The sequence below is a fragment of the Grus americana genome, chromosome 3, assembly GCF_028858705.1.
Source record: "Grus americana isolate bGruAme1 chromosome 3, bGruAme1.mat, whole genome shotgun sequence".
Lineage (NCBI taxonomy): Eukaryota > Metazoa > Chordata > Aves > Gruiformes > Gruidae > Grus > Grus americana.
The window spans coordinates 124,450,912-124,478,584 of record NC_072854.1 but is presented as its reverse complement, the minus strand read 5'-3'; the positions used below and the strand labels follow the sequence as shown (position 1 = coordinate 124,478,584).

The 27,673-nt window shown below is 40.6% G+C and overlaps 2 protein-coding genes and 1 long non-coding RNA gene across 19 annotated transcripts in view; 1 reads left to right on the top strand and 2 right to left on the bottom strand.

The window, feature by feature from the left end:
- The window catches only part of EML6 (EMAP like 6), a 114,328-nt gene extending 95,919 nt beyond the window's left edge, over nt 1–18,409 (top strand). For 3 of the 12 annotated variants that reach the window (XM_054822643.1, XM_054822642.1, XM_054822649.1), the window contains 15 exons: nt 1,533–1,611; nt 2,806–2,935; nt 3,539–3,637; nt 4,892–4,912; nt 5,285–5,458; nt 6,171–6,379; nt 8,387–8,544; nt 9,233–9,347; nt 10,574–10,762; nt 11,856–12,028; nt 12,641–12,803; nt 13,082–13,185; nt 14,400–14,553; nt 14,938–15,038; nt 16,708–18,409. In XM_054822643.1, the coding sequence (XP_054678618.1) occupies nt 1,533–1,611; nt 2,806–2,935; nt 3,539–3,637; nt 4,892–4,912; nt 5,285–5,458; nt 6,171–6,379; nt 8,387–8,544; nt 9,233–9,347; nt 10,574–10,762; nt 11,856–12,028; nt 12,641–12,803; nt 13,082–13,185; nt 14,400–14,553; nt 14,938–15,038; nt 16,708–16,732 (1,894 nt within the window). In that variant the 3' untranslated portion in view covers nt 16,733–18,409. Of the gene's footprint in view, nt 1–1,532; nt 1,612–2,805; nt 2,936–3,538; nt 3,638–4,891; nt 4,913–5,284; nt 5,459–6,170; nt 6,380–8,386; nt 8,545–9,232; nt 9,348–10,573; nt 10,763–11,855; nt 12,029–12,640; nt 12,884–13,081; nt 13,186–14,399; nt 14,554–14,937; nt 15,039–16,707 lie in introns of those variants that run through there. The other 9 variants (XM_054822644.1, XR_008576690.1, XM_054822646.1 and 6 more) reach the window with 9 other exon arrangements.
- LOC129205325 (uncharacterized) lies at nt 315–12,982 on the bottom strand. Its single transcript, XR_008576694.1, has 5 exons — nt 12,851–12,982; nt 11,501–11,611; nt 8,398–8,525; nt 6,885–6,934; nt 315–1,569 (listed from the first exon to the last, which is right to left on the bottom strand). It is a non-coding gene; the product is annotated as an uncharacterized LOC129205325 (long non-coding RNA).
- Nucleotides 18,410–19,663: 1,254 nt separating the features above from the next.
- The window catches only part of RTN4 (reticulon 4), a 67,001-nt gene continuing 58,991 nt past the window's right edge, over nt 19,664–27,673 (bottom strand). For all 6 annotated transcript variants that reach the window (XM_054822655.1, XM_054822653.1, XM_054822656.1 and 3 more), the window contains 4 exons: nt 23,203–23,272; nt 22,471–22,517; nt 21,201–21,259; nt 19,664–20,769 (listed from right to left, as the gene is read on the bottom strand). In XM_054822655.1, coding sequence (XP_054678630.1) covers nt 20,727–20,769; nt 21,201–21,259; nt 22,471–22,517; nt 23,203–23,272 — 219 coding nt within the window. In that variant the 3' untranslated portion in view covers nt 19,664–20,726. The remainder of the gene's footprint in view (nt 20,770–21,200; nt 21,260–22,470; nt 22,518–23,202; nt 23,273–27,673) is intronic.

The following is a 27,673-nucleotide window of genomic DNA, read 5'->3' as shown; positions in this document are numbered from 1 at the left end:
AGTGGGTTAGTTTGTTTACTTCCAGCTTTGTTCTGTCTTTTTTAGGGCTCAGACTTTCATGCTACTTACTCCTGCAATAAGTATTCTAGCTGAGTAGCAGTAAGTGTTCTAGCTATGCATTTTGTCAATTGTTGCCTTTAATACCTTCCATAAAAAATACAATTCCAGAAAAAGCAGCTCCCTCTAAGCAAAAGGGATTTCATTCTTCTGCGATTAATTTTTGGAAAATGAGAATTAATGGTAGGTAGAGTATAAGGACAAGAACAATCTAATTTTCACAGTATATATAATGTATATCAAGTTCACACCTTTTTGAAATCTTAAACTGTGGGAATGCTTTCCAAATTTGAGTGTTTATTAAAAACCTGAGGCCAGGCATTTTGTTTTCACTTGCAGAACCCCACTGTTGTTTAACCCCGTCTCCATAATCTGCCATTGGAGGTTAAAGGCATGCAGTGGGGTGGTTTTTGCGTTCTTGACAGCAGCCATCAAGTGATGTTTTAGAGCAAGCATTTACCCATATTACCTGTTTTTATTCTTTTGCCATCACCACTTCTGCCCCAGCCTTCTAGCAAGATCCATTTTCTATGTAAAAGATGATCAAACCTGATAAAGAATCTGGGCCAGATTTCTATGGGCTAAATTCTCCAGTAAGCCGGTGCAATTTGTATGGCTCTGTTCTGCTGTGGACAGGGTTAGAATTAGCCCTCGTGTATTTCTGTTAACAGAAAGGGAGAATCATTACGCTTAAATTAACACAAGCGTCATCTAAAGTGGAGCCTGTGCAGCAGGCATTTGATTTTGTGAGGTCATGAACTTCTGGAGGCTGAGCTCCCTCCTCTTAGGTTTGTGCCTCCTCTTTTTTTTTTTTTCTTGGTAGGATCAAGTCAAATAGTAGCAGTGAAGGTTATCTGTGTTTAAAGTCCATTTGCACGAGCCAAATTTTGTTTCAGTCTGCGTTCTGCATTTGTCTTTTTAGCTACTTTTAGCGACTAATTATATAAAAATGCTTTGCTGGCCTTAGTCTGTGTTAAATTCACATGGATGAATGACTTGTACATTTTAAAATGTAATAATTTTATCTCCAACATGATTTTTGAGAAGATTTTAATAAAGTCTTGTCAAGGTTTTGTGACAGAGTTTCTCAGAAGAGGCAAGGTTGGGGAAAGGTCAGCTGACAGCTATAGAAAATCTTTTTGATCGTTTCTGAAAGCAACAATTTACTATCATTTAGTATTCAAGGATTTTCCCATGGATTTAAATCATTATGGTTTAAAAAAAAAAATTGCTGTATGGTGGTCTGATCTGCCACTCATCCACAAAATCTACATCAATGTTATTTCTGCTCTTTCCATCAAAATGCGTATGATTTTAGTCAGTTTATTGTACAACTCTAGAAAGAAGCAGGCCTTGAGTTCATATAGTTGCAACTGGCCATCTCCTGTTTGCATACAAAACATATGCTATGTTTTGAAGGTTTTGATTTGCTTTCCAAGGTGTTGATTGTCGTCTTTTTTAAATGTTTGTTTCAGGCCACCAGTTAGCAGAGCTGCCCCTCAACCTGAAAAACTGCAAAAGAACAATATCAACAAAAAAAAGAAACTGGTTGAGGTCAGGCTTAATACTTTTTCAGTTGCTTTAGAAGTAATGCTTGCTGGGTGAAATTCATCCCTATTTTGAGAGCAGCTAAAGTCACATATAGGTAGACGAGAAAGAAATTTCTAGAAAGTGCTTTCAGCCCTGGTGGCAAACACCAGACATGATGGCAGCAACCTCTGTCAGCAAGAACTCAGATTCAGGGTGGTAAAGCTGACCTGCAAGATCAAATCTCTCTAAATCCAAAAGTAGTCTCTTAATTTGATGGGCAGGTAGAGCGGAGGTGTATGCGTACCCACAGCACAACCTGCGCTCCCTATGCAACCCCGAGGGAATACAGGCAGAAACTGCACTCTCACCCATGAAACCTCATGTGATTTTTGAATGATGAAATTTGCTCATTTACTTGGCAACATACTTTTTTCCCCAAAGTGTAGGGTGCCCCCATCGACTTTTTGGAATTTCCGTGTAATATGCTGAACGCGGAATATTCTGGGGTCTGTGTGAACAATTTGCAATAATCGCTTGGCCTGTCGATGTCATTCAAATTGTTCAAAGCAAGCTGTGACTGTCTTTAGGACAGATTCATTAAGTCTGTCTTCTGGGCTATAAAAGCAACTTTAACCACAATCCATTAACCGTGACTGTTTTTCTGGAGGAAACTTCCTTGGCAATTGGTTATTGTAAGCTGAAATTACACCTCTGATTAATGTTTTAATTGTAGTTACTTGTAGCCTACCTTTGCTTCTTAGAATGACTTTAAGGTCAGAATTTGGTCTGTTAAAACTTGGTAGTTTACGAGAACGATTTTTGAAGACTTTTAAAGATATTTGCAAATACTTGATACCCTATACAGCTATTAAACTGTGATGGGAAGATTAATAAAATTGGATCTTTTTGTAAGTTGTACATATTTGGAATGGAAATTTACAGAAACAAAACATTTATACCTGGCTGAATTATTAAAGAAATAATATAAGTGCAGTTCCTTACCAATTAAAGCGTTGTAAATAGTCTGTGAGAATGTCATGCCCCAATAAATTAGTAGAACAACAGGGATAATTGATTAATTATTGTTTAATTATTCTATTGCTTCTACAAGATATTTGTAGCTTATGTAATTACTTTAGAATTGTGTGTATGTGATGTAATGTCCTTGTTTCTTCTTTCATTTCACTCTTATTTTTCCTTTTTGTTTTACTTGACCAGGAGCTGGCTTTAGACCATGTTTTTGGATACAGAGGATTTGATTGTCGCAACAACCTTCATTACCTAAACGATGGTGCTGATATTATTTTCCACACAGCTGCAGCAGGCATAGTTCAAAATCTTTCTACTGGTAATTCAACTTGAAATAATACTTTGAGATAAAAAATGCTGTACAAGTAAAATATTTCTGATTGAAAGTATTAACTTTGTAACATTCCTGTGACTTTCTTACATTTTGCATCTTGATAAATAATGCAAAAAAAATTAGATGGCTATTATATCAGATTGACAGTTTCTCCTGTTCCAAGACATCCTGTGGAGCCATCCTGTTCCTTTCAGCAGGTATCACACTAGGAAGTGTGATAAAAACCTTCTGTTTCTGCAGTTGTGCCTTGCTAAAATCCACGCTGAAGATACAGGAATGGCTTTCTTAGAGGAGAGAGCCTGGGTTATGCAATGACTAGTACCCCAAAAATGTTAGGAGCAGTAACATCCATTGTTTCATTTTGAGTCGTTTTAGCAGAGTCATGCTCCAGGGGAGGGAACAGTTGGATGGAATACAGTGTGAGCAAGTTGCTCTGTGGAAGGGGTAGAAATGTTCCCTGCCTTTTGGGTAAGAAGAGAAAAAATACCAAAAATTTGTCTGGCCCTAAGGTGCTTGAATATTCTTTGCTTCACTGGTGGTTCTTTCTTTGATACTGTTGTGAATAAAATCGTGTTTGAATTTTATTAGGTAGTCAGAGTTTCTACCTGGAGCATACTGATGACATTCTCTGCCTAACTGTGAATCAACACCCAAAGTATAAAAATATTGTGGCTACCAGCCAAATCGGTAGGTGATCCTCCATATAACACAGTTCTACTTAAAAGTTATCAGGGCCACTGATTTATTTTGGGCTTTTCTATGTAGGAATTTTACCAGGACATGCCAGTGTTACTGTTCTCAAATTTTTTCTTTGATTTTAAAGAGGTAATCAAGCTTCAGGATTTTCTTATGATTTCAATTTCATCTCTGATTGTGACTCATTGGATTTTAGAGTTAATTGTAGTATAATCATATTTCAGAAAGTAAGCTTTGATAAACCGCACTAAATCATTTCCTTAATCTGTAATCATAAGATTTATAGAATTTCCTTCCTGTATCCAAGGCACTGTTTAGCAGTAAAATGCTTAGCAGTGAGAAAACAATAAAGACAGTTTCCTATGCAGACGTACAAAAGCTCTATGGAAAAGGAAAAAACCAGAGTGAAATCTCAACAGAAGTTATGACACGTGTAAGGGGCCCATTGTGAAACCATACGTACTGATGTATTTCTTATCTACATGGAGAGTCCTGTTAGATTTGCTAGTTCCCTTTGCAGGAGTAAACATTGTATGGGAAACGCAGGGTCATTTGTCCATGAGAAGGATCTGTGGCCTTTCACTTAAGGCAGCGTACCACCGGAACTCATGAAAAAGAATGGTGTCATTTGAATTCATGTCATTCTGGAAGGACACTCAAGTCCATGACTTCTGTAATAAGTAACAGAACAGGGGGCAGAACGTGGTGGTAGATGAGCACCTTGACACGCTATCTCTGCCACCTGTACCGAGTGCTCTCCTTTCGGTTTGAATGTTGAGTAAACACAAAAATCTGTACGTATTGTCAGAGCTCCAGTTCAAAATACTGATTTCTGTGACACGGAAGAGGTGACTGCTAAAGGCCCTTTTTTCTAGTCTGTCAATGAGAGCCCATGAAATCAGTGTTTCTGATTTTGGTTGATATTCTGTGTAACCACAGATTCACTTTTAAATTTAATAATTTTTAAAAGCTGCATGTCTTTAGCATTTCTTTTAAATACCATTTTTAAACCTCAACAGTACTAAATATTGTTGCGATATTTGCGTATAAAAACCAATATACCCAAAAAAGTTCAACAATATTCCTGCTTATTTGTTTTGTTGATTTAATCCATATCCATTTTCAAATTTTTAATTTTTTTTCCTTCTGGTGCCGATGCCGGCACTTCAGCATTAGAAACGTGACTTATTTCACCTATTGTTTTCCCTTGGTGCTTCCTCATTTTCCATTGCTCTCAAAATGCAGGTGATATGACAGAATTTCCAGGTAAGGCTGATTCGTTTGTGAATTTTAGTCAGCAGAGTTATGTAAAAGTTTCATGTTACCTTGTTGTATCTGTGTGAATCGCGGATACAAGTGAAACACCTACAGACAATTTCTTTTGCATGAGGCTCTTCATAAATGTTATGTTGTTCTTTTAGAATTTGTCTTACTTCATGAAATACAATGATTTCCCCCTGTGTTTTGCAAGCTATTACGATTTTCTGTTGAGTAGTGTGAATCTTAAACAAACCAAACCAAAACCCCACAACTTATCAGTGTCTGTTTAGGTTAAATGTTCTTGAAAAATGCCTTTTTTGCATTGAAGCTTTCCCGACGCTGAATTAATTCTGTTTTAACACATCTTTTTGCACGTAGGTACAACTCCCACAATTCATATATGGGATGCTATGAGTAAGCAAACGATTTCAATGCTACGTTGCTTCCATACCAAAGGGGTCAACTATGTCAACTTCAGTGCAACCGGCAAACTCCTGGTGTCAGTGGGAGTTGATCCAGAACATACTATCACGGTGTGGAGGTGGCAAGAAGGTAACTCCGGAAAAATCGTGTTCCTTCAGTGTAAGAGAACTGCGCGCAATTATTTGTGTTTCCTTTCAAGTCTTTGGAATAGAGTTGTGTTCTTATTCTGAGTATCAGGGCTCCCTAGGTCACAAAAAGAGTTAAAGGAGATAGGAAAGTGCTAGAAAAGATGAATAAGAAAATGAGTTTGAATTTCTTAAGGAAGAATGTTGTTTAATATAAAATTCCATTAAATTAAGGAAAGTATTTTAAAGTGTGTTCTTTTTCTTTCTAAAATACTTGAACTTTAAATTCCACACCATAGATAGGCCTTTGGGAAGTCATTTCCAGAAAAGAATTATCATCTTCAGAAATGGTGGAGGGGAGAGAAGTGTCTCAGCCCATTAGATGTTTCCCTGGGTGTTTCACCGTATAGTAACTCCTTGCTGAGATACAAAAGTTCTGGGTGCTATTCCACTGACCAAGGAGACAAATTATGCTGTGAAGACCTAAATCTGTATTTCCTAAACCTGTCAGATGTGATGGAATAACCAGGGACTTTGCAGGTTGCATGAATTAAGATGTTTGATGCACTACATAACGTTGGGATTTGCTTAGCTTTCAGCATCTGGGACACAGTTCTCTAATCCAGTACCAGGTCAATTGATTTTATAAAATCGTATCAGAGCTTAATTTTGCAGGTAAATTTAACTTTATTTTTATCCTTTCCTAATTAAAACAGGGGCTAAAGTTGCTAGCAGGGGAGGACACCTGGAGAGGATATTCGTTGTAGAGTTCCGCCCAGATTCAGACACTCAGTTTGTGTCTGTTGGGGTAAAACACATGAAGTTCTGGACATTAGCTGGCAGTGCTTTGCTTTATAAGAAAGGAGTCATTGGTTCCATGGAAGATGCCAAAATGCAAACCATGCTTTCTGTTGCCTTCGGAGCAGTGAGTTCAAATTACTTGCTACAGAATTTTATAATACATTTTTATTAAAACTGCAAGTGTCAATGTCCTTTGTTAAAATCCAGTACAGCGTGGACAGTGTGAGACCACGGAGCTCTTGCTTATTAGTTACACTTTTAATTTGAAACTTGTACACCTTTAGATCCTCGTGGAAGTTTTCTAAGCAGGGTTGGGTTTCGTTGTCAGTGAACATTTTTTGTTACTGTCTGTGCATACCTACAGCATCAGCTGCCATGGCTTTTATTTTTTTTTACTTTGCTAGTTATTTAGCACTTCAGTGGTTAACTTAGAAAAACGTAATAGCATTATTTTGTGTACGGGCTCTGCAACCCTTTTTTCCGCTGACAGTACTTGGTGTGACGTATGCTAGTAATCCAACTAAGGGTGACATACTCTCCAGTATGATCATTAAGAAATCATAGCACTGTGCTTTAGACCTCACAGTTAAGGAAAGCAATGCATATTAACAGTGAAAAAGCGGTCTTACCGTGATGCTGAAATAGCTTCTGCTTCATCCAGAAACCCCACAGAAATTACCTTTGCAAAGGTTAAGCATAAATTATACACATCGCCCGTTCAAAGAAATCCCTTGCTCCTAATTAGGCACCCGGGACAATAGTACTAACGTGTGAAACGTGAGCGTATAAAGTTAGGCTCCCAAATCCTCATTTTTGTGCCCAAACAAGTGACTTTATTGTCGAAAATTGCTTAATACTAAACATTTCTTTCTATTCCGATGGCATTATTGCAGTATAAAATAGCAATAATGTAATGGACACTGAAGACCCCAAAAGTGATATTAAAAAAGCAGAGTGCAATATTAGAACAAACACATTGCTTGTTTGTACTTTCCAAGCAGAAACAGTCCAACAGAGCTTTTCTTTTCTAAAATAACACCACTAACGTCCTGTAAGGGGCACCTTCAAACCCACCAGATGAACGCTAGTCTGTTAGCATATGTCATTCAGGCAGGATGGTTTTTTTCTTCCTCAAGTATGTGTCACTGAATCCCACTTGGAAGTATGAGTTCATGTCACAGGAGCATGAGTAAATTGCTCTCAATGGACTAGGGCTGTACACACACTCTCTGCTTCTTCGTGCATCCATGGACCTCATTCATTTTCATCGAGGTCCATTTAATGTCAAAGTCAGCAGGTTGTGCTGGGATGCAGCCACAGTAAATTTTTGTCCTAAATGGTGGAAAGTCATTGTGGGGGCTTCTTTCCCTCAGTTCCTTCAAGAGACACCATTGCTGTTTATTGTTGAACGTGAGACTTTCCTTTGAACCCCTATCAAAAGGGTTCACTCACCATTTTTCCTTGTATCTATTATTGCAGGTCAGACCATCTTTAGTTCTTTAGGCAAGTTTTTCCATTTAACAGAGCACGCTCCAGAAGAGCGTTTGCAATGCAGAATGCTCACTACCTTTTCCCATTCCTCAGGGAGTCCCTGGCCTCTGACCGGTTTGCTCCATGGAGGAGTTTCATGGCTTTTCTGAGAAATTATGCCATTGCTCTGGTGCCTAAAGTAGATATCAGGTTGAGTTAGTTCTGCATTTAAGGTTATTCACTTTATTTTCAATGTCTCGAAGATACTGCTTGCCAGTCATCTATACTGAGATTCTCACTGACACATACTCAAAGAAGAAAGAAACATCACTTAAAATGCAGTAGTGGTAACCTGCCGTCCATCTCCCCAGCAGGAGATGTGACAAAGTATATGCATCTGAAAGATCCTGAGATGGGATGCATGAGGTGAATGTGCCCTACACTGGGACTCATGTCATTTATAACGTCTCAAAGAAACACCATTAGAGTGCAGTCATTACATTCATTAAACTCATTCTCTTGATGCAAACGGGTTTAATTCCTACATTCATTGCATAGATTAGTTTTTCCAGGAAATTCAGTAGCTAAAAGAATTTTAATTCAAGCTGAACAGAACTGCTAAGGTATTTACTATATCAGAGATCATTGCTGTTTGTTGCAGAATAACCTTACATTTACTGGTGCCATAAACGGAGATGTCTACGTCTGGAAGGACCATTTTCTGATTCGACTTGTGGCAAAAGCTCACACGGGGCCGGTGTTTACAATGTACACAACTCTTCGAGATGGACTCATTGTTACTGGAGGGAAGGAGAGACCGTAAGACACACAATCTTCCTAAAGTGCACAACTTTTGTCTCTCTCGTACACTATTTTGTATTTATCCAATATTCCAGACATACACAACGCTTCCCAGAGATAAATGGTATCTGTACTGTAGCAGTTTCAATCTAAATTTTACATAACCTGCCCAGGTGTCATAGTAAGTAAAGGACAAACAAGTAGGATGCTCGAGCAATGCATGTTATGTGCAAAGGACATATGGAACCTCAAATTAGCAATCGATACAAACACCTGTATAAGCTCCTTGTTGCCTGAGCTCCTGCCAGCCTGACATAAGTGGGTTTCTCTTAATTCGTTAACTCTGTCAAACTACAGACAACCTCTCCAAGGGGAGACTGTGATTAGTAAGTTCTTCAATTTACCAGAAGTAACATATTTGCCAAGCTTATCTTGGTGACAGAGATTTGAGATGAAGTGACAAAAGAACAATTTGGTTTTTACAAATTAGGCATGATATTGTTTAAAACATGAAGTGTGACAGCATTTAAATTTTTATTATTTACTTTCCATTACACAATAGCGAGGTGTCTTTATATACAGTAGAAGGTGATTCAATGTATGTTTTATTATTTAATGAGAAGACTACTGATGGGATTTACATATGGGATTCGTTGTAGCCAGTGGAGGAGGAGACACCTGGGTAACCCAACAAACTTATTTTCAGCACTAAAGAAGGGGGAGCTGTCAAGCTATGGGATCAAGAGATGAAGCGGTGCCGAGCGTTTCAGCTTGAGACAGGCCAGCTCATTGAGTGTGTGCGCTCCGTCTGTAGAGGAAAAGTAAGTGAGCTGATGCAGCAGATGTTCTGCTTTCGCACGGATCGCTGGTGGAGGTTGGGTGGGAGAAGACTTTTATAAAGTTATGGGAGGGGGCTTTGTCAGCCTACCGAGTGACAATTCCTTCCTTGTCTTCCTGAGCTCAGGGATGGGCTTTGAACTGCATGAGGATCGTGTTTCTGATGCTTAGTGCCTGCCTTTCCTCTAGTCAGCAAGGAGAGGGAAAGGCCTTTGAAGGACAGTGCTAAGTGTAGGAACATATTTCACCAGGTAGGACCTTGCCTTCTGCCTTTCTTTTCAAAGGACAAAAGGAACTTCGGTACCTACTTTACAAGGTTTGCTTGTGAAATGCAGGCACAGTTTAGGTGCTTCAGTTAGGCAGAGTGGATCCTACCTTTTTTAAAAAATTATTTATTTATTTTTAAAGCCACTAATAAACCAAGTTCCACAGAGAATTACTGATTGACTTTAAGTTTTGGTCAAGTGGAAAACAATAGAAATAACTGAGTAATTTGAGGGGCTAAAATCACTCTTGCACGTGTCTAAATTGTACTTGTAAATGTTACAAAAGGAGCGCGTGATGATGCAAGAGTGTTACTTCATGTGATGGGAATCTGTCCAACCTAACACTTAATGAAATGGTTCCCATTTAACTTTGTATATCAAGTTCAAGGAACTTGACATGCTCTTTGATAACAGGACTACCAAAAAACGTTGTGTTGTGTTTCTAATCAAGTAGCCATTAACCAATTCCAAACTGTATCTATTTAAGCTTTTTCCAAGTATTTGCTGAGAAAGCTTTTGCAGTTTAGATAGACAATGACAGTATGCCTAGAGTAGAGGTGCTCTTCGACAGTCTAACTGAGCCTAAATCCCTGGTTTAATTTTTTTATTATTGCCTCAAAATTACGTTTAGTCACCTCAGAGGTATGAGAATCACCCTCTGCCAGCTGGGATGTAAATACTTTGATCTGAACTAAAATCCTTAATGGCAGGATGAATATCCACCGTGGTCACTTGACAGTAACACCAGAACATGGTATTGTTCTCGAGATGTGAAAGTGTCAGTGTCTTACTCTGCTGTTCTTAAGATGCTGCATGAACAAGCAGTATAAATGGGGATGAGTTATCACAGATACTTCTGCAATACATCGGTACTTTCCTGCTATTGATATTCTGTCTGTTACGCTGACAGCCCATCTCTCGTTCTTTTTTTTGGCTACAAACAGGGGAAAATTTTAGTGGGAACAAAAGATGGAGAAATCCTTGAAGTAGGAGAAAAAAATGCTGCTTCAAACTTGTTGATTGACTGTCACATGGAAGGGGAAATCTGGGGCTTAGCCACTCACCCCTCAAAAGACATATGTATCTCTGCAAGTAATGATGGAACAGCAAGAATCTGGGACCTGTCTGACAAAGTGAGTATCGCTACATTGAAAAGCATATGATTATAAATGATCATTTTATACCAGTATGGATTTTTTCCATCTGTACGATGTGCCAGCTATGCCGCACCTTTGAGCAGGCATGTAAAGAGAGGAACGGTTTTCTTCCGTTTTGGTACGGTTCTTTTTTTTTCTGCTGTGTGGCGAAGTGAGAAGGTAAGTCCTTGGTGAGGTAGCATGCTGCTCTTTCCAAAAGCAACCAACTTGCAGAGAAATGCAGTTATTTAAAAGCACTCGTGCTGATGGAGTGCCTTTTGTTGCGTATTGCAGTGCAGGCTGGCGTGGATTAAGGAAGCATTTTAGTTCCGTGCTGACAGACTGGGTGACACGGATTGTCCTGTCACTGACTAATGCACAGACCCTGGCAATAAGCCTGCCTTACTGGCACGCTCAGCTCCCTCCTTTTTCCAGCCTTTCTTTAGAACCCATCAGGTTATGTCTGTGTACTTCAGGGTTTTTTTCCCACATCAAATTGCATAACCACCACCATTTAAAAAAAAACTGAACAGATAAAACATTTTTAAAAAAAAATAACAAAAAGGTTTCTGCTTATGCTAGCCTACATAAAGCTTTTCAAAAGGTAGTTACCTGAGCTAACAGGGATAGTTTTTAATATAAAAAATGAATATATTCTAAATACAATCAGATCGGTGAAGACACAAGAGCATTCTAGCATGTTCTCATATAGCAAATCAAATGGGAAAAACCTACCCTGATCAGCAGTTGTGGAAGCTATCAAAATCACCTTTCAAACAAAATAGGTTGGTCTTTCAGCCTTTTCTGCTAAATAATATTCTTTCTGGTGTAAAACTTGAAGTCACCCTGCAACAAGATAGATGCAAACATGTAACTCCCATCTGAATTAGATCTGTATTTTGAAGTCTGTTTTGCAACATATGCCTGGTGGGATGTGATTTTTAATGTGAAATTTCAGATTTATATTTAGAGAAAACTATAGACAATTTGTTTTTAATATGTGACTTTTATACTTAGTGTTTGGAAGCCTTCCATGTGCTTGGTAGCTTTCTCCAGGGGAGGTATGAGCCTATTGCTTTTGTTAATACAGAAAATGCTGAACAAAGTGAATCTAGGTCATCCAGCAAGATGTGCTGCGTACAGTCCTGACGGTGAAATGGTTGCGATCGGCATGAAGAATGGAGAATTCGTTATTTTACTTGTAAACAGCCTTAAGGTTTGGGGCAAAAAGCGAGACAGGAAGTCTGCAATTCAGGATATCAGGTATGTCAGAAATTTCAGCTAAAGTTCTCTAAATACGCAGCAGCCCTTACTCATGAAAAAGTCCATCAAGTTCCAAGTTGGTTTCCAGATTTTTTTGTAACTCCATATTTGTTGAAACCTGCATGAAATCATGAAATGCCTTTACTGGCTGACCAGTGGCTTTACATATACCTAGAGCTTGTATTTACGTATACTTAAAGCTTATATATCTTATATACCACACAATTTATTTTTTCTGTGATTAATTCTGTTATATCCACTTGAATATAGCTAGTAATTTGTACACTGTGGAGTTGTGATTGTGGGAATTTAATATTATAGTCCATTTAAAAATTCCTGTTGCTTTTTCACAGAGGATTAGTATTACTCTGCACGCTGTGTTGTGTACTTTATGCAAGTGCAATATTAACATCAGTCAACTACATACGATGTCCTCAATCTCCTCGTCTATTTAAGCATCAAGGTTTGGTTTTGATTCAGTCTTGCTTTGAGAGAAGTTTTTTCTTGTTTTTCAGTAAAAGAAATTTGTTCTCTTGTGTTAACATGAGAAGCAAAAGAAAATCTTGCACAGAAACAGTAAACATTATCCCCATTCCCTGTTTTATTGTCTAGGATCAGCCCAGATAACAGGTTTTTGGCAGTGGGGTCACAAGAACATACTGTAGATTTTTATGATCTCACTCAAGGTACAACCCTGAACCGAATAGGTTACTGCAAAGATATTGCAAGCTTTGTCCTACAGATGGATTTTTCTGCAGACAGCAGGTACATTCAGGTATGTCTCAGGTAGGCCCATGTGTGTTTGTGTTTACTGTGACTCACCTGTTATCAGCCATAACAACAAGATGGAGGTAAGAAAGGGTGAGGGAGGCTTTCCAAAGTTAGTCTGAATTTCAAGGTGCCCCTAAATCTAAAATTAGGAAAAAAGAAATTTTATCCTAGATATTTCTTTCCTGAAAAAAAAACTGAGACTATTACTACTGGAAATCTTATAAATAAAGAAAATTATGTATTTATGGCAAAGTCACTAGCCTTTTCCTTTCTTACTTTCAGGTATCAACAGGCGCCTATAAGCGTCAAGTTCATGAGGTACCACTCGGAAAGCAAATAACAGATCCTGCTTTAATAGAAAAGATCACTTGGGCCACATGGACAAGGTAAAAAACTGAAGAACAATGCCCTGCCTGGTCGGGGACAGGTGTAGTACAGAACTAAGGTCAGATCACAAGGTCAGATTGCATAAACCAAATGCTTGAAACGTCCCCAGGGTTTGGCAAACCTGAGAGAGAGTGCACGCGAGCACACAAACACTCCCCTTCCTCAAAGCTCTATCTTACGCGCTTATTTTTTTAAAATACAGTTGTAGCTGGTTGGCGTCTGTAGTAGTACTGAGGGCTGTCTGTCATATATCTGCAGCATCTTGTTGCTGTTTGTCCCAGGCTTCCCAACAGGGAGGTGCATGGCCCCTCACACGGCTTTGTGTCACTTAAAGCTTCACTTCTGTTGGCACGCTGGTGGAGGCCCTACCTTATCCCACGTCAGCAAACACAGGCAGCATAGGAGGCATGAAAACTGAGCTGATTGTATTAAGGAAGTTGTGGGTATCATTAAAATGTATTTACTGACATGGATTTATATAGGACCCTCCCAACACGATCACAAAACTATGGCTGTGCTCTTATGGTAGAAAGTAGAACAGGCCAAAAGCAGATCTGACAGCAAACAGTGGGTGGTAATACAGGCAGGTTTGCAGGAGAAGGTGAGAATCCTCCTACTCTTACTGCTCTGCTATCAAGCAAGCATAAAAATCTGCCCCAAATTACTCATTTCTAAGGAGTCTTGAGAGAGAGAGACATTGTGGGAGTGGAACAGACGCATCTGACGGTTAATATGTGGGGAAATAGGAAGGATTATACAGGAACTTAAACTATGGGGGGGACAACAGCTATTTTAAGAAATACTCTACATCCAAACAAGCATTCCCTCATTCAGGAGCTTGTGGCTAAGAGAACATTGCTGTCAAAAAAATCACTGTGGGAGGGTACACACATGTCCATCAGGAAAGGAGAACACAGCTGTGTGAGCTGTTTGTATAAATTGGTGTGAGTGGTTTCACAGGAGAGAAACCTCAGGGTGTATGGATAGAGGTGGTTGAAGAGCCACACAAAAAAAAAATGCATTCTTGTGGCATTCTCCATGATGAGATCACATTTAGTGCAATGATTTAGAGGGAAAAGACTTTAAAGACAGCAATTTTTTTTCTTACTGGGCTGGGTTGCCTCACCATGCTGTGAAAGAGAGCAGCGGCAAGTGAGTCTTATTATGGTCTAATGCTCTTTTTTTTTTTTTTTTAACTTGTTTTTTGAAACAGCATTCTTGGAGATGAAGTCATTGGAATTTGGCCGCGAAATGCAGATAAAGCAGATGTCAATTGTGCCTGTGTGACCCATGCTGGCCTAAATATAGTCACAGGAGATGACTTTGGTCTGGTGAAACTGTTTGATTTCCCATGCACAGAAAAATTTGTAAGTGGGTATTTTATTTTAATCTAAACAGCGTGCTTTTCTCCACATTCAAATTCCTTAGCATACAATTTTTAAGGTGTCCAAACGGCACAGACAACAGGTCATCTCCAGGCTGCTCCCCACCAGTGCTGGCTGTGGGAGTCAGTTGTGCGGCAGCACGGCTGTCCCCAGGAGAACAGCTCGCAGGTGACAGGGCAGCCACCGTCCAACAACCAGGGAGGACGCAATGCACAGAATCAGGTGCCGAGTTGGGATGACTGTGGGCCCATAGACAACAGTACTGCTGGGGATGTGACTTTTTGTCTACGCTTACAAGGCATCTTTGTCACTTTGTAATGCCACACTACTGTACTAATTCCTGAATTTCTGTTGTTTTTCCAACAGGCCAAACACAAGCGGTATTTTGGGCACTCTGCGCATGTCACCAACATACGCTTCTCTCATGATGACAAGTACGTTATAAGTACAGGAGGAGATGACTGCAGGTAACCGCTTGCTTATTTTTATGATGATCAAAAATGTTCTATTGCAAAGCCACAGCAATACATTTAACACCTTTCTTGGTCCACCCTGCATTCATTGAAGCCAGCTGATGTGATAGTTTTAGCTTGTTTTGCTTACTCTGGAATTGCCGTATTTTATGGTCACTTGCACCTATTTCCCTTGGCACCATTCACAAGGCCATCTCTACGGGATAAAACACCAGGCATCCTCAGCTTCTTTTCCTCCCTGTGAGAGGGCACACTTAGCTGCGGGGGCCGGCACTGACCTCGGAGCCTTTGAGCTGCCAAGAGGTAGCTGAAGGAGCCCCAGCTGCTGGCACAGGAACCACTCCTGTGTCTGAAGAACATTTAGATCGGGCAAAGACAGCTGGCAGAGGTGTCAGTCACACAAAAATAACTGAATAGCTCCCACCCAGCAAAGGGCAGGAGAGGAATTCCAGCTGAACAGAAGGATAGACAGATTTAGAAAGACATTTCAAATAACAGGAGGCTTCCTGAAAGTTACCCTAAGCTTGTGTTGGGGTAGGTTTTTTTTCCCTACCAAAAAAAAAAACCAACCCCAAACCCATGCCCCACCAAACCAAAAAGTAATAGTGTATGTGTGTGCGTGCATACACGATTCCTGGCAGATGCCCTTCCACCTTCACCCCACAAGTCTATTTGAGTTTCCAGGAGAAGTAGAGGACACTATTGTCAAGCGTAACAAGGAGCAGAAAGGTGAGGAACAAAACCTAAATGTGGTTGGTTAAACACAAAATGTAAGAGACTTTTTGAACAGCGAAATGCAAAACTTGGAAGACTGAAAAGCAACAAGGTAGGAAACAAAAGGGCACAAATTCTCACAGGAGCAGGTATCAGGAAGCCACATTCAAGAACCAGGTATTTGTAACTGCTTACTTGGCAGGAAAAATACAAGCCAGAGACCGCAAGATTGAGTCAATTTTGCCAGTGCATGAGATTGCGCATCTTTTCTAGAAGCAGAAAACTGATGTATGTAAGCCTTCAGCACAGGTACTGGTGTTACCTGCACTTTGTTCAACACCCTGCAGTTAATTTAGCTCTCCTCCTGTTGTACAACATAAGCTGTTCTTCAAATTTAGCCCCCCCCCCGAAAAATAGGTTTTAATTTTCCACTTTAGGGGAAAAGGGGGGGGGGGGGAAGTGGGTTTTTTTTCTTTGAAAAAGGCGGTGTACAGTGGGAGAGCAGGAAGCGGCTGCATAGGAACAAAGGCTGCACATAGCTCTCCAGCAGCAGGCTAGAAGTTACATAAGCTCAGAAAAGCTTATCAGATGCCTTAATTTTGACAATAGTTATGCTGAGGATTTCTTGATTCAAAGTGTAACTACACAGAGTAAAATAATATTATTTCCAACCTCCAAGCCTTCACACACACATGCGCACACCCGTTACCATGCTTTAACTCTCTCCTTAGAAAAGGAAGTGCATTTGCATGTTGGTATGTGTTGAGCAACTCCAGGGCTTAATGTTGTTTTTTGCTGGTAAAGCCATGTGTGTATTTAACACAGCCTGCCTCTCTTACTGTGCTATGCTGAAGGTTGGACTTGATGATCTTAGCGGTCTTGTCCAACCTTAATGATTCTGTGATCATGTTAGGAAAACTAATGATGCTCTCTGTTAATTTCTTTGTAGTGTATTTGTATGGCGATGTCTTTGAAAGGAGCCAACTCTTGCTGCTGTTACTGCCACCACCAAGTGACTGCTCTGGACTGGACAGCCATGAATGCCTCTACCCCTTCGGCTGCTCTAATTTCCATATGATGCTGCATGGATCACACATTTTCAGATTACGCATATGAATTTACCGAACGTGAATGTGGTCTTGCATTTGAAAGACCAATATCCTTGAGAAGGAAGCTGAAGTTTGAAAGGGAATCGTTCTGTAACCCGGGTAGGCCAAAGTGATGAACAGTTCACTCACAAAGCTGCTTTTGCCTAATACTGTGTTATTCAAACCCTGTCTGAAGAGGGAGCACACTGCGAAAACGCTGGGCCCTTAAATTTGCATAATTTCAAAATTTATGGCTTGAACGTTTGTTCAAGAAAGTTGGTGGGTTTTAACCACACCTGCTTAAAACTCAAATTTGCTGCACTGAGTAAAACCGCAAGCTTTTAATGAGCATGCTGGGGTTCACACTTCAGCTTTCAGTAATCGAAGGAGCAAACTATCATTTTTTTTAAGTCCATTTTATTTTTAAATATATATTTGGCAAAATTTTCTATCCATGAAGTGCCTTTGAATAATTTTCCAGTAGTATGGGCTTACAGTCTTGCCTCCCACCAATTGCTTTCAACATACGGTGCTATAACTTTCACACAGAGGAGGGCTAACCATTAACCCCTTTTCCAGACATGTACTTACATTTATTCCTGTTTTCTGCTTTGGGTTTTTTAAATACCTTCACAAGTGAATTCCAAAATGTTTCCAAGAGCAAGAAGCTATGCGCTGTTCTAAGGACTAATTCCTGACGGCATTACACCTCTTGGTAAGCTGTTCACAATTGGTTCGTGACAGTAGCTTGACTGCAGCCAGAATTTGAAGCTTAACTCAAACGGTGAGTAGAGGGAGAGTAGGAGAGATCTGGTTAAAGAAATTTTAACACAGATAATGAGGAAGTTGTTCCCCAAGTGTTCCTGCACTCTCCCTGTTTGTGGGGAAATGTGCTTTACAGGTAACTACTTCCACAGGCAGTGGCCATCTAGGGTATTTATTTAGGCTTGGTGGCTTGAAGGCCTCCAAGAATCACTATTTCCCATTCTGGAGGGGCTTCCTGAGGACATCCAGCCTGATGTCTGGGAATGCCAGGTACATCACTAGCAGGGACTGCGTGTACCCTCCCCCAGGCAGCTAGTCTCATGCTGCTGTGAAGTAGACCATAAATCACTCTGACACCATAAAATTTACCTATCCTTGAGAGAAGCATGATCTTTGTGAAATGCGGACGCCTCTCTCCATCATCGCTTCTCATGCAGCCCCCTTGTCTGTGACTGGACTGTGGGGTCATGGGGCAGCAGGCAGCTGAGAGGGAAGGAGAGTTGCCTCCACGTGGAAGCAGAGACCACGAGCAGATGTTCACAAAAGGCAAGTAAAGCCGTTCAACATTTGTTAACGAGCAGTTTGTCAAAACCAAAAACTACAAGGATGGTGGAATAGGAGAAAGAAAAGTAAGTTCAACTTTTTCCAATTAAACTGTTTAGAAAGGAACAGAAAACATGGGCAGTATCAAAACAAATTATTTTTGAGATTTCTGGCATGGAACAACATCTGTATTTTGAAATTACCTTTCTTTTAAAGAGTGTGTGTTAATCAAAAGAAATAAAGGCCAAAATAAAACATTTTAGACTTACATGTAGTCTTTAAAAAGAAATGTTAAATAGTGCTTTAGTCCCAGTTCAGGAAAATATAATTTTGAACTGTGGAAACTTCCTGCCAATCCACTTCTGATGCCCACTGCATAAAAAGGTAGCTGTTGGATGCAACAAATATCCAGTTAAAAGAGTGGATCAATGTACATTTAACACACAAAAGTGCTTCAGCAACCTCAAAGAATCACCTTTTTTTTAAAATTGAATTTATTAATGCCTTATATTACTATACAGAAGATCAGTTTGTCAGATACACAATAAGAGTCCCTATGCAGTCTTTTTTTTTTTTAAAGAAACCTTCTTGATCAAATAATGTAATCACGTTAGGTGGTGATGTCAGTAAGCACCTTCTTTGCCTATGTTGTAATGATGTTTGCCTTCCTTTCACATTGATTGTATCCCAAATAAAACCAGTTGCGTGGCAGAATGAATTAATAAATGGTGATGTGAAAAATATCTTAAAGCAATAGTGTCTGTCAGGAAAACACTTAAAATTTGTATGTTTATATATGGTTTGGCTTTATGTATAAATTGTTCAGAAGTAATGATGTATTATACTGTAAACTACAATAGTAGTGCATGAATTTATTTTTCAATGGTCAAGATGCCATTAATTTAAAGTCTGTCTCAAATAAATTTGGATATGAGTTTTCAATGTCCAGCTCTTAAATCAGATTCAACAAGTCGATCTGAAGAGATTATTGGGACTTGCTTTAACAATTGCCTTCCAACTAGAATATGGCATCATACATTAGTGTTTAAAAAATAAGAGAAACCAAGGACCTTCACTTCCTTTAGCAGAATCTAAAATTTCATCTGTCACCATTTTCAATCACCAACTCACAACACTTTGGTGGCGTCTGACACTGTCACCCCCATGTCACTGGGCTGTCGGCACAGCTGGCAGCACTAACGACAGGAGCCTTCAGTACGCGGCACCGAGGGAGGCTTCCTCACTGCACTACAAGAGCTATGCGCCAAACTGAGCATCACCGGCTGACGCGGCTATTTGGGACGTCAAAGCTGTAACTGGAACTGAACAAACTGCTTCACACTGCACATATGAAAAGAAAAGGTATCATGAAAAGTCCACCTACTCACATTGCTATACATCTGACAAACTACTTCCACCACCATGTACAATGGATATTTAATCACGATGAACTTAAACAAAATAAACACAAATATATTAAACTTGCCTCAAGAAAGCAAAATACCGATATTATTTTATGTCTATAAGCTTTATTGATACTTGGGGTTTTGGTTGGGATTTTTTTTTTTTTTTTGCTTTTTTGTGTTGTGGTTGGTTTTTTGTTTTTTTTTTTTACATTTCACAATGCATTCCACAGACTTAGTTCAATACAGCTTAAACTGCAAGTGTATAATTTTTCATTTATCATTTCCTGCATAACAAGGTTTTAAGTTTCCAAACAACATTTGCAGCATTAGATATTCGGTCCACAGATTATCAGAGTTTGAGCGACTGTAGAATTATTTGCTGTCTACATTTGTGCAACAAAGTGTATGCTGTAATTTTCTCTTAATATATGTGGAGGTTCCTTTGTTCATTTCGCTTTTGTTATTTTAAACAGATGCTAGTGTTTTACAGAGACATTTTAGTTTTTCAAGCTTGTGTGCTATGGAGCTAGTCCAGAAATCAGTCAAGTCTCTGAAGTATGAAGCACTGTGGAGCAGCTGAAAGATCTAAGCTTTGTGAAACACATATATATATATATATATATAGGCAATTGATAAAACAATAAAATCACAATACAGCTATACTCATACCAAAAAAGGCAAGATTTTTCAAAACTTGCTAAAATGGTATATTCTTCTAAAACATCTCATTTTAGAAAATCTGCATCAATCTACACAGACCATACACAGTGCACAAACTGGGAAGTGTTATCCTCCGCTCCACCTGTACTACCTCTTCTGGAACGCAGCAGGGACTACCTCTGATGAAGCAAAATGTACAGCTGTCTCAAATCTTTTGTATTAGCCAGTGCTGCACACAGGATAAAGAAAGATGATTAGTTTTTAGATCCATACATAGCAGCTTACAATACTTAGATGATGAAACACATGGCAGTCAAAAAACAGTTTTGTTTTTTTTTTTTTCCCAAACACTGCGTTGCTAAAAAATAAAGATCTGTGAAATTGCACTGCAATGTCAAGGGTTTTGCTATTCCCTGACCCTCCCCATGTAAATCCAAATGAGCATTTTTTTTTTTTTTCCCCTTAAAAGATGAACTTCCTATCCATAAGTGGCTTCAGGCTTTTTTTTACTCAGTTTTGCGCTTCAACCCAGGGATCTTTGCTTGGATCCTACAGGAGGAACAGGAAAGAAAAAAGAACAGCATTTGAGTAACAAACAACAGCAGGTGTGAACATAGGCTTAAAAACCAGCAATACGTGAAGATAATTATCACAGCAACACAAAACTATTACACTCAGAAACCTGCCAAATTCTCCTTCATTCATCCCTCAATTGCAACTACTGAGAGCATCAGGTTTCACTAATGGGCTCAAATATACACAGAGTTCTATTAGAAATAATATAAGATTAACTTAACAACAGCATGAGCAAGAAAGTTGCTGATCTCATAACCATTCTAAATTTAAACAAAGGCCTTTCTACTCCCAGGGCTAGTGCATGCAATGCATTTGTTATACACAGGAGTCCCACACATACCAAGAACTGTAAACATTATTTAGAAATTTAAAAAAAAAAAAAAAAAAGCCAAAAGCCAACTTACTTAGCCATTGCGTCTTTGACATTCTTGTTCACAAGTCCCAAATAATGGTCAATTTGGGCCTGAAATGGAAGGTGACTGATGTTACAGACCAGCTCTTACAAACAGTTACTCTGCTGTCCCAAAGGCAGAGTTGCACTGCACCAAGACACGCTTTACCCATGACAGAAAAGCTGACAGAAGGAAGGGGCTCACCTGTGTTTATGCCCCAGTTTGATGCCCCATGTTTGCCTCCGGGAACACACACCCCCCCAGCAGGGAATAGTGGGTAAGTACCCACAGAAATTCATTCCCCCCTCCCAAGGCTGCCCCAACATGAGGGCGCCCAAGCAAGGCTCTTGGTGAGGGGCAGTCTGCTCCTCTGCCGCCTCTGGGCAACATGGAGAAGCAAAGCCGCTTAGGTGGGCTGGGCCTGTTAAACAGCTTATGCCTTCAGAGAGCAGCCTTTGGCTCGTCAAGAGGATTGAAGAGCCCAGGTTAAGCCACACAAATTGTCCATCATCTTTCCTCGGGGCTGCAGGATTTCCTTTCGCTGCAGCATACTTTGTTCTTCCCTAGGACCTTGGAGAGGAGCCCAAGAGGCTCCACCATCTGCTCTGTGCCTTTCTTCCTCCCTTCCTAAGTCCCAGGCTGGCCTCCATCAGCAGCGTTGTTTTTGAAAGAGGAGAAGGAACTGCTAAGCCAGAGCTGGCTCCCCCCCTGCCTTCCTGCGCTATGACCTGCTGAAGACAGTCCCTGCTCAAGCTCAGCCACAATTTAATCATCGGACACATAGTATTCTGGCTCCTTCTTACCTCCTTCTTTTATGTTAGTTTCTCCACAAGAGAAGTACCTGAGTGTGCCAAACATATCCCATCTCCTGGTTTTGCCAGGGCTACAAATTTCACAGGGCTTCAGGACACAAATCCTGAATATCAGTCCCAAAGGGGTTTCTTCAGCAATTGTTTTAGAAGTACTTACATCAGGATTAACACACCGTCCCTACTGCTGCTGTAGCCCTGACCAAATCTGGATGAGAGGAGAGAAGGCTCCCAGGTTAACTGGGCCTTTTCCCTAACTGCTTGCTGGAGAAGCCACCAAAGCACACGCAGCCTGGACTTCACCCTGAACTTGATTCTCTTAGCCCTGGCACTGACTCCTGTTTAAAGGCCTATGTTTTTAAGGCTTTAAAGATTTTCGGAGATTGAAATTAATTTTGTTTTTATTCTCTTGTGGTTTTGCTTCAACACAGCTAATTTTACAAAGCATTTAATGAATCATACTAAACACTCACCTGATGTCTCTCATAAATAACAGGAACACTGAAGAGCGAAATCAAAGCTGGAAAAGAGCACATCAAAGGTATAAATATTGACAAAAGGGATGGTGTTTCAGGTAAAAGAATGACTAGTTTCACACCTTGACAGTTCTTCAAAAAAGTACAAGAAAAAGAAACAACAAAGCCACGTACAAAAACTGTTGGCCAGTAATTTAAATAATCCTTATTAAGGAGAAGCTGGGCTGTTTGCCAGGTCTCATTAACAGTACAGTAAGTTTAGTCACCGTTCACTTTTTCACTGTGGGTTATGCAAATTCTTCAAAAAGGATGCTTAGGCTTCTGCTGACGTCAGTCGGTTTGTGACACCTGAAGCCAGCCTGCTCTGGGATACAAGAAATGAAACTATCTGCAGTGGGACACAACCAGAGCCAATTTTGTACCTCCTCCAAAGTCACAATACAGCCATGGTATTCAAGGGTGGCTGACCCTGACAGGGACAAGCACAACAGAACAGGCTTTTAAATGATACAAGGTCTGGAAAATTGGCAATCTCAAGGAATTTAACGCTGTGATTCAAAATGATCCATTCTGCAGCGTTATCAACATCCTAGAAAAAAGGATACACAAGTATAACATCTTGCTACACTCTCAAGAACACAGGAATAGCCTCACAGAACCAAGCAGACTTAAGTGCTTTTCCAGGGTTATTTTGTATGCCAGATATTTACCACAATTTAAAACACTTACCCAGAATCAGTAATGTGAGACCATTAAACAAGGCACCAACATAAGTGAATACCCACATCAACACTGCAAACTAAAAAGGAAAAAAAACAGCATGTCAGCCCACAGTCCGTCTTACAAGAACATACTAGTTCAAGCAGCGAGAGAACTTCTCTAAACGCACATACGGAACTAAACCGCCCCAAACTCCACTTCACCCTTGTCAGTCTCATGTAATTAGAGATGAGTAACAAGATGGCTGAAGGGTTTAGTAATAGGATATATGGCCTCCTGCGTCCAGGTCACTGGGCTGAATTCAGCCCAAGTCAGCAGTGACCACAAGCTGTTAGTGCTCGGTGGCTGCTCAATGCCCTCTGCGTTTATGCAACGCTTCCAATCCCAGGTTTCGTAACAATGGGCAAACCTAGCTCCTACCTCCCACCCTTCAAAGATATGGAACAAACCAAACTATCACAACCACACTACAGCTCAGCAAAGGTCTCAATGAACCAGTGACTAGACTGGGCAGAGGTTTCTGTCACATGCGGGGGGGGGGGGGGACGGGACGGGACGGGACGACAGACACGACACCTATCTGGAAGGTAATGTGGCAGGGTTGGCTCGATTGAATATTTTCCTTTAAAAAAATATAGGAGTGGCATAAAATGGAAGCTGGCTCTAAGAGACAAATGCAGAAGCAAAGCCATCCTTCTGTTAACAGACACCCTCACACTACCACTGGTTCTGGCTTTGTATCCCAGCCCCTACCTCATACCCAGACATCATTCCTCCCCCCATCGGCTGCACTTGTACAGCTCCCCTGTCCTGTACAGGCTCCACTCTGCTAGCTTCACACAAAGATCTGCAGAAGTTCAAGGCCCTCAGTTTTCTGCCAGGTGGAGAGTGTCCCAAGCACACCTCTGACCTATACCGGGGTGGGAGGGGGCCGAGGGCTGCCAGCTCTATTTCTGTGCACGATTCCTCCCAAGAAAAATCAGCCAGTTTCTTCTAGTGTTGCACAGCCCATGAGGAACTGAGCAGAAGCCAGGATCTGGATGTCAGGCATAGTGGATTTACCAATGCTTATTTCTTGCTAAGCACCGAATTACACTTTGCCTTGTGTAGAGCATGCAGATGAGACCCCCCCAGCCCTTTAATCAACTGAGCACATCTGGTTATTTTCTGTGCCAGACACTGCAAAACACTCAACAGCCGGACAGACATGGTGTGAAGGCTGCTTCTGGCATCAGGGAGAGAAGATCTGGGCACAGCTAACAACTGAAGGTGAAGCACTCTGATAAGCAGGAGATACACACAAGGAAAAGATGGGTACAAAGCATTGGAAAGAAAAAAAATGCACAAAGGACTGTGGGTGTGGGCACAGCTGAGTTCGTCAGAAGTTATGTATCCAAACAACTGTTTTTAGCTTATCCTAAGATGCAAAATATCCAAACCAAACAAAATCAACAGCCAACAATAAGATAAATACATGACAATAAATACAAATTTAATTGCATGACCCCTGTAGTGAAGTTTACTTCAAGAGCTTTATTCAAAGCTGAGTCCATTCAAAATGCAGATGGGTTAATTGCAAATGATGCAGTTTTCTATCTGTTGGTTCTTTCTAGATGTGACACAAGCAGCACTAGAGGCACAAAGTTAACCCTCAGACAAGGCTGCCATGTTACCGTCAACTGCATTCCCACTGAAGGATTTTGGCAGGTTTATCAAGAAAAATAAAGCAGAATTCTCTAAACTCCCTCATGATTCATTCAAACCTTGGCCCAGTTCTGTTCTCCGCAACACTAGGGTGAAGGCTGTCTGCCTGCCTCTTTGCACAAGACATTTTAATGGAACAAATACTTTCCTTTCAGAGCAAGTCTGCACACGCAGCACGTCCCCCCCTCCCAGCAAAGGGAGGAAAAGACAAGTTTTACTACAGCAAAAAGCCCCCAAGTCTGCAATCGTTCAGAATGATTCTCTTGCAGGCTGTGCATTCAGTAAACTAAATACGCCAGCTTCAAGCACACACGGCAAAGCATCTTTACAGCCATCCAAGACCTCCTGAGCACAATTACCAAAGCTAGGCACCACCCCGGTCAGGTGAACATTTAATAATATTGCTGAAGAGTATGACCAAGACAGAAAACGTGAGTTTGTGTAAGCAGAGCGGTAACAGATATGAATCAATCCCAAAGTCCAACAATTATCAGAACTATCCAATCCTGTTCGGTGAGCATTGTCTTTACGGCCCAAGATCAAAATCCAGGAGTTAACATTTGACTGACACAGGCTTTGCTTCTCCTGAAGTCTGTCCAGAGCAGCATCAGGATCTAAGGCCAAACTGTGCTGCACATGCACTTTTTAATTCATACTGGGCAAGAGAGGGAACCCCAGACTCCAGCGAGACCACCTCCTCTCTTGCCGTGTCAGTAGGTGACAGCTACTGTGAAAGCTGGAGCTATCCAAGCACATGGAGTTCAGCAAAAACCTCAGAACCCCCCTCCCACAACGCCTCCTCTCTTCACACGCTTCCGACAGTTAAAACAATGCTCCCGGGTTTAGTGGAGTTGATCTCTATTTACATATTGGTCTTTTTTTTTTTTTTTTTAACTTAGAAACAAGACAAACTCAGAGAACCTTACAGATGCAAAAAGGCTTACCTGAAACATGTCTGAACACAAAGATAACATTGCTTTTCCCACACACTGAGGGCAGGACAGAAGTGAAGCACAGGGCCCCAGCTCAGCCTGAACCTTACAATGATGCATAAACCAGTAAAAAGCCCAGTATATCTGCTGGACTGAATTGAGGTTTTGCCTACCTCATCATTTACCAGTTTCTTTACCATAAAATAGTTCAAACACAGCAAAGAGCTCTGTTTCTCAAAACATCAGTTGAGCAATGACAAATTGAAAGCAACTGTGCCCCAGTGTCATAAGAGAACCCCATTGCGCAGTGGGGTGAAGCACTAGATCGCTGAGTATCAGGACAAAGTGCAGTTTCTCCTGGGGCTCTGGCAAAGGCTCCTCGGGAATTGCTCCTCCAGAGCTGTGAAGAACTTCCTTGTGCTGCATAAATATTTAGAGTCCATTTTAAGACTTCTATGACTGAAGTGTTGTTTAATAAAAAAGAAAAAAATCTTAACAAGACAGATTTTACAGCCAGAACTATTACACACAATAAACTGACCTGCAGACATTTTCAACATTAAAGCTCTGTAACTTTAATGATACACAAACATGCTGTTTCCTACAGTGAAGATGTTTAAACTACACGAGCCAAGATATTTTTTTTAAAGCAGGGCCGTTATATTACATAAACCCCCAGCATCTTAGTGTTCTCCTCAAGCACAAACTCTTCACAACTTAGTAATTGTGCTTGCGAACTGTCCTGACGTTCACTGGTTTCGTATAAGGGTTGCTCCCAACTACCATAAATTAGCCTAATTAACCTACATAAAATGTTTTAAATGTCAGAAGGAGAGAGGGGATATGAATTAGTTCAGCTGAATAAACATGTCTTTCCTATATTACCATAATATTTTAAAAGTGATTAGAGTGCCTTGAAGACATTCTGACTGGAATTAATTCTACTTCTAACATAATTCCTCTGAAAGGCCTCATTTTCAAAACAGTGTTAACTGAAACAGCAGTTGGATGCTTACTGCTTCCTCTTCCTTTACTGAAAGGGATTGTGATCTCTAAACAAATGGTGCGGAAATTCTTGTAAGTCAGATGAAGGAACATACCACAAAGAGCTTAATTATTAAATACAAGTGACCTTATGACTACAAGTTTTTCTGTGATGTTGTTTAATCAAACACAATTTAAGCACAAAAATTTTTCTTTGAACAATGAAACTCGATGCCCTTAAAAACACAATAAACAAAGATCATCATCGCATGGTTTGGGTGGGAAGGGACCTTAAAGCCCATCTAGTTCCAACCCCCTGCTATGGGCAGGGACACCCTCCACTAGCCCAGGTTGCCCAAAGCCCCATCCAACCTGGCCTTGAACACTGCCAGGGAGCCAGGGGCAGCCACAGCTTCTCTGGGCAACCTGTGCCAGTGCCTCACCACCCTCACAGGGAAGAATTTCTTCCTAATACCTAATTTAAATCTCTCCTCCTTCAGCTTAAGGCCATTCCCCCTTGTCCTACGACTCCATGCTCTTGTAAACAGTCCCTCTCCATCTTTCCTGTAGGCCCCTTTAGGGACTGGAAGGTGCTGTAAGGTCTCCCCAGAGCGTTCTCTTCTCCAGGCTGAACAACCCCAACTCTATCAGGCTGTCTTCACAGGAGAGGTGCTCCAGCCCTCTGAGCATCTTCGAGGTCTCCTCTGGACTCACTCCAACAGGTCCCTGTCCTTCTTACATTGGGGGCCCCTTTCTTCCCTCACACACCAAGTCTGAGTTATCAAAATGCAGTGCTAGCCATGTAACAATAATTCTTTTGGTCGAGGCTGTGGCTTTGAGATGCTGCAGAGATGAATCCT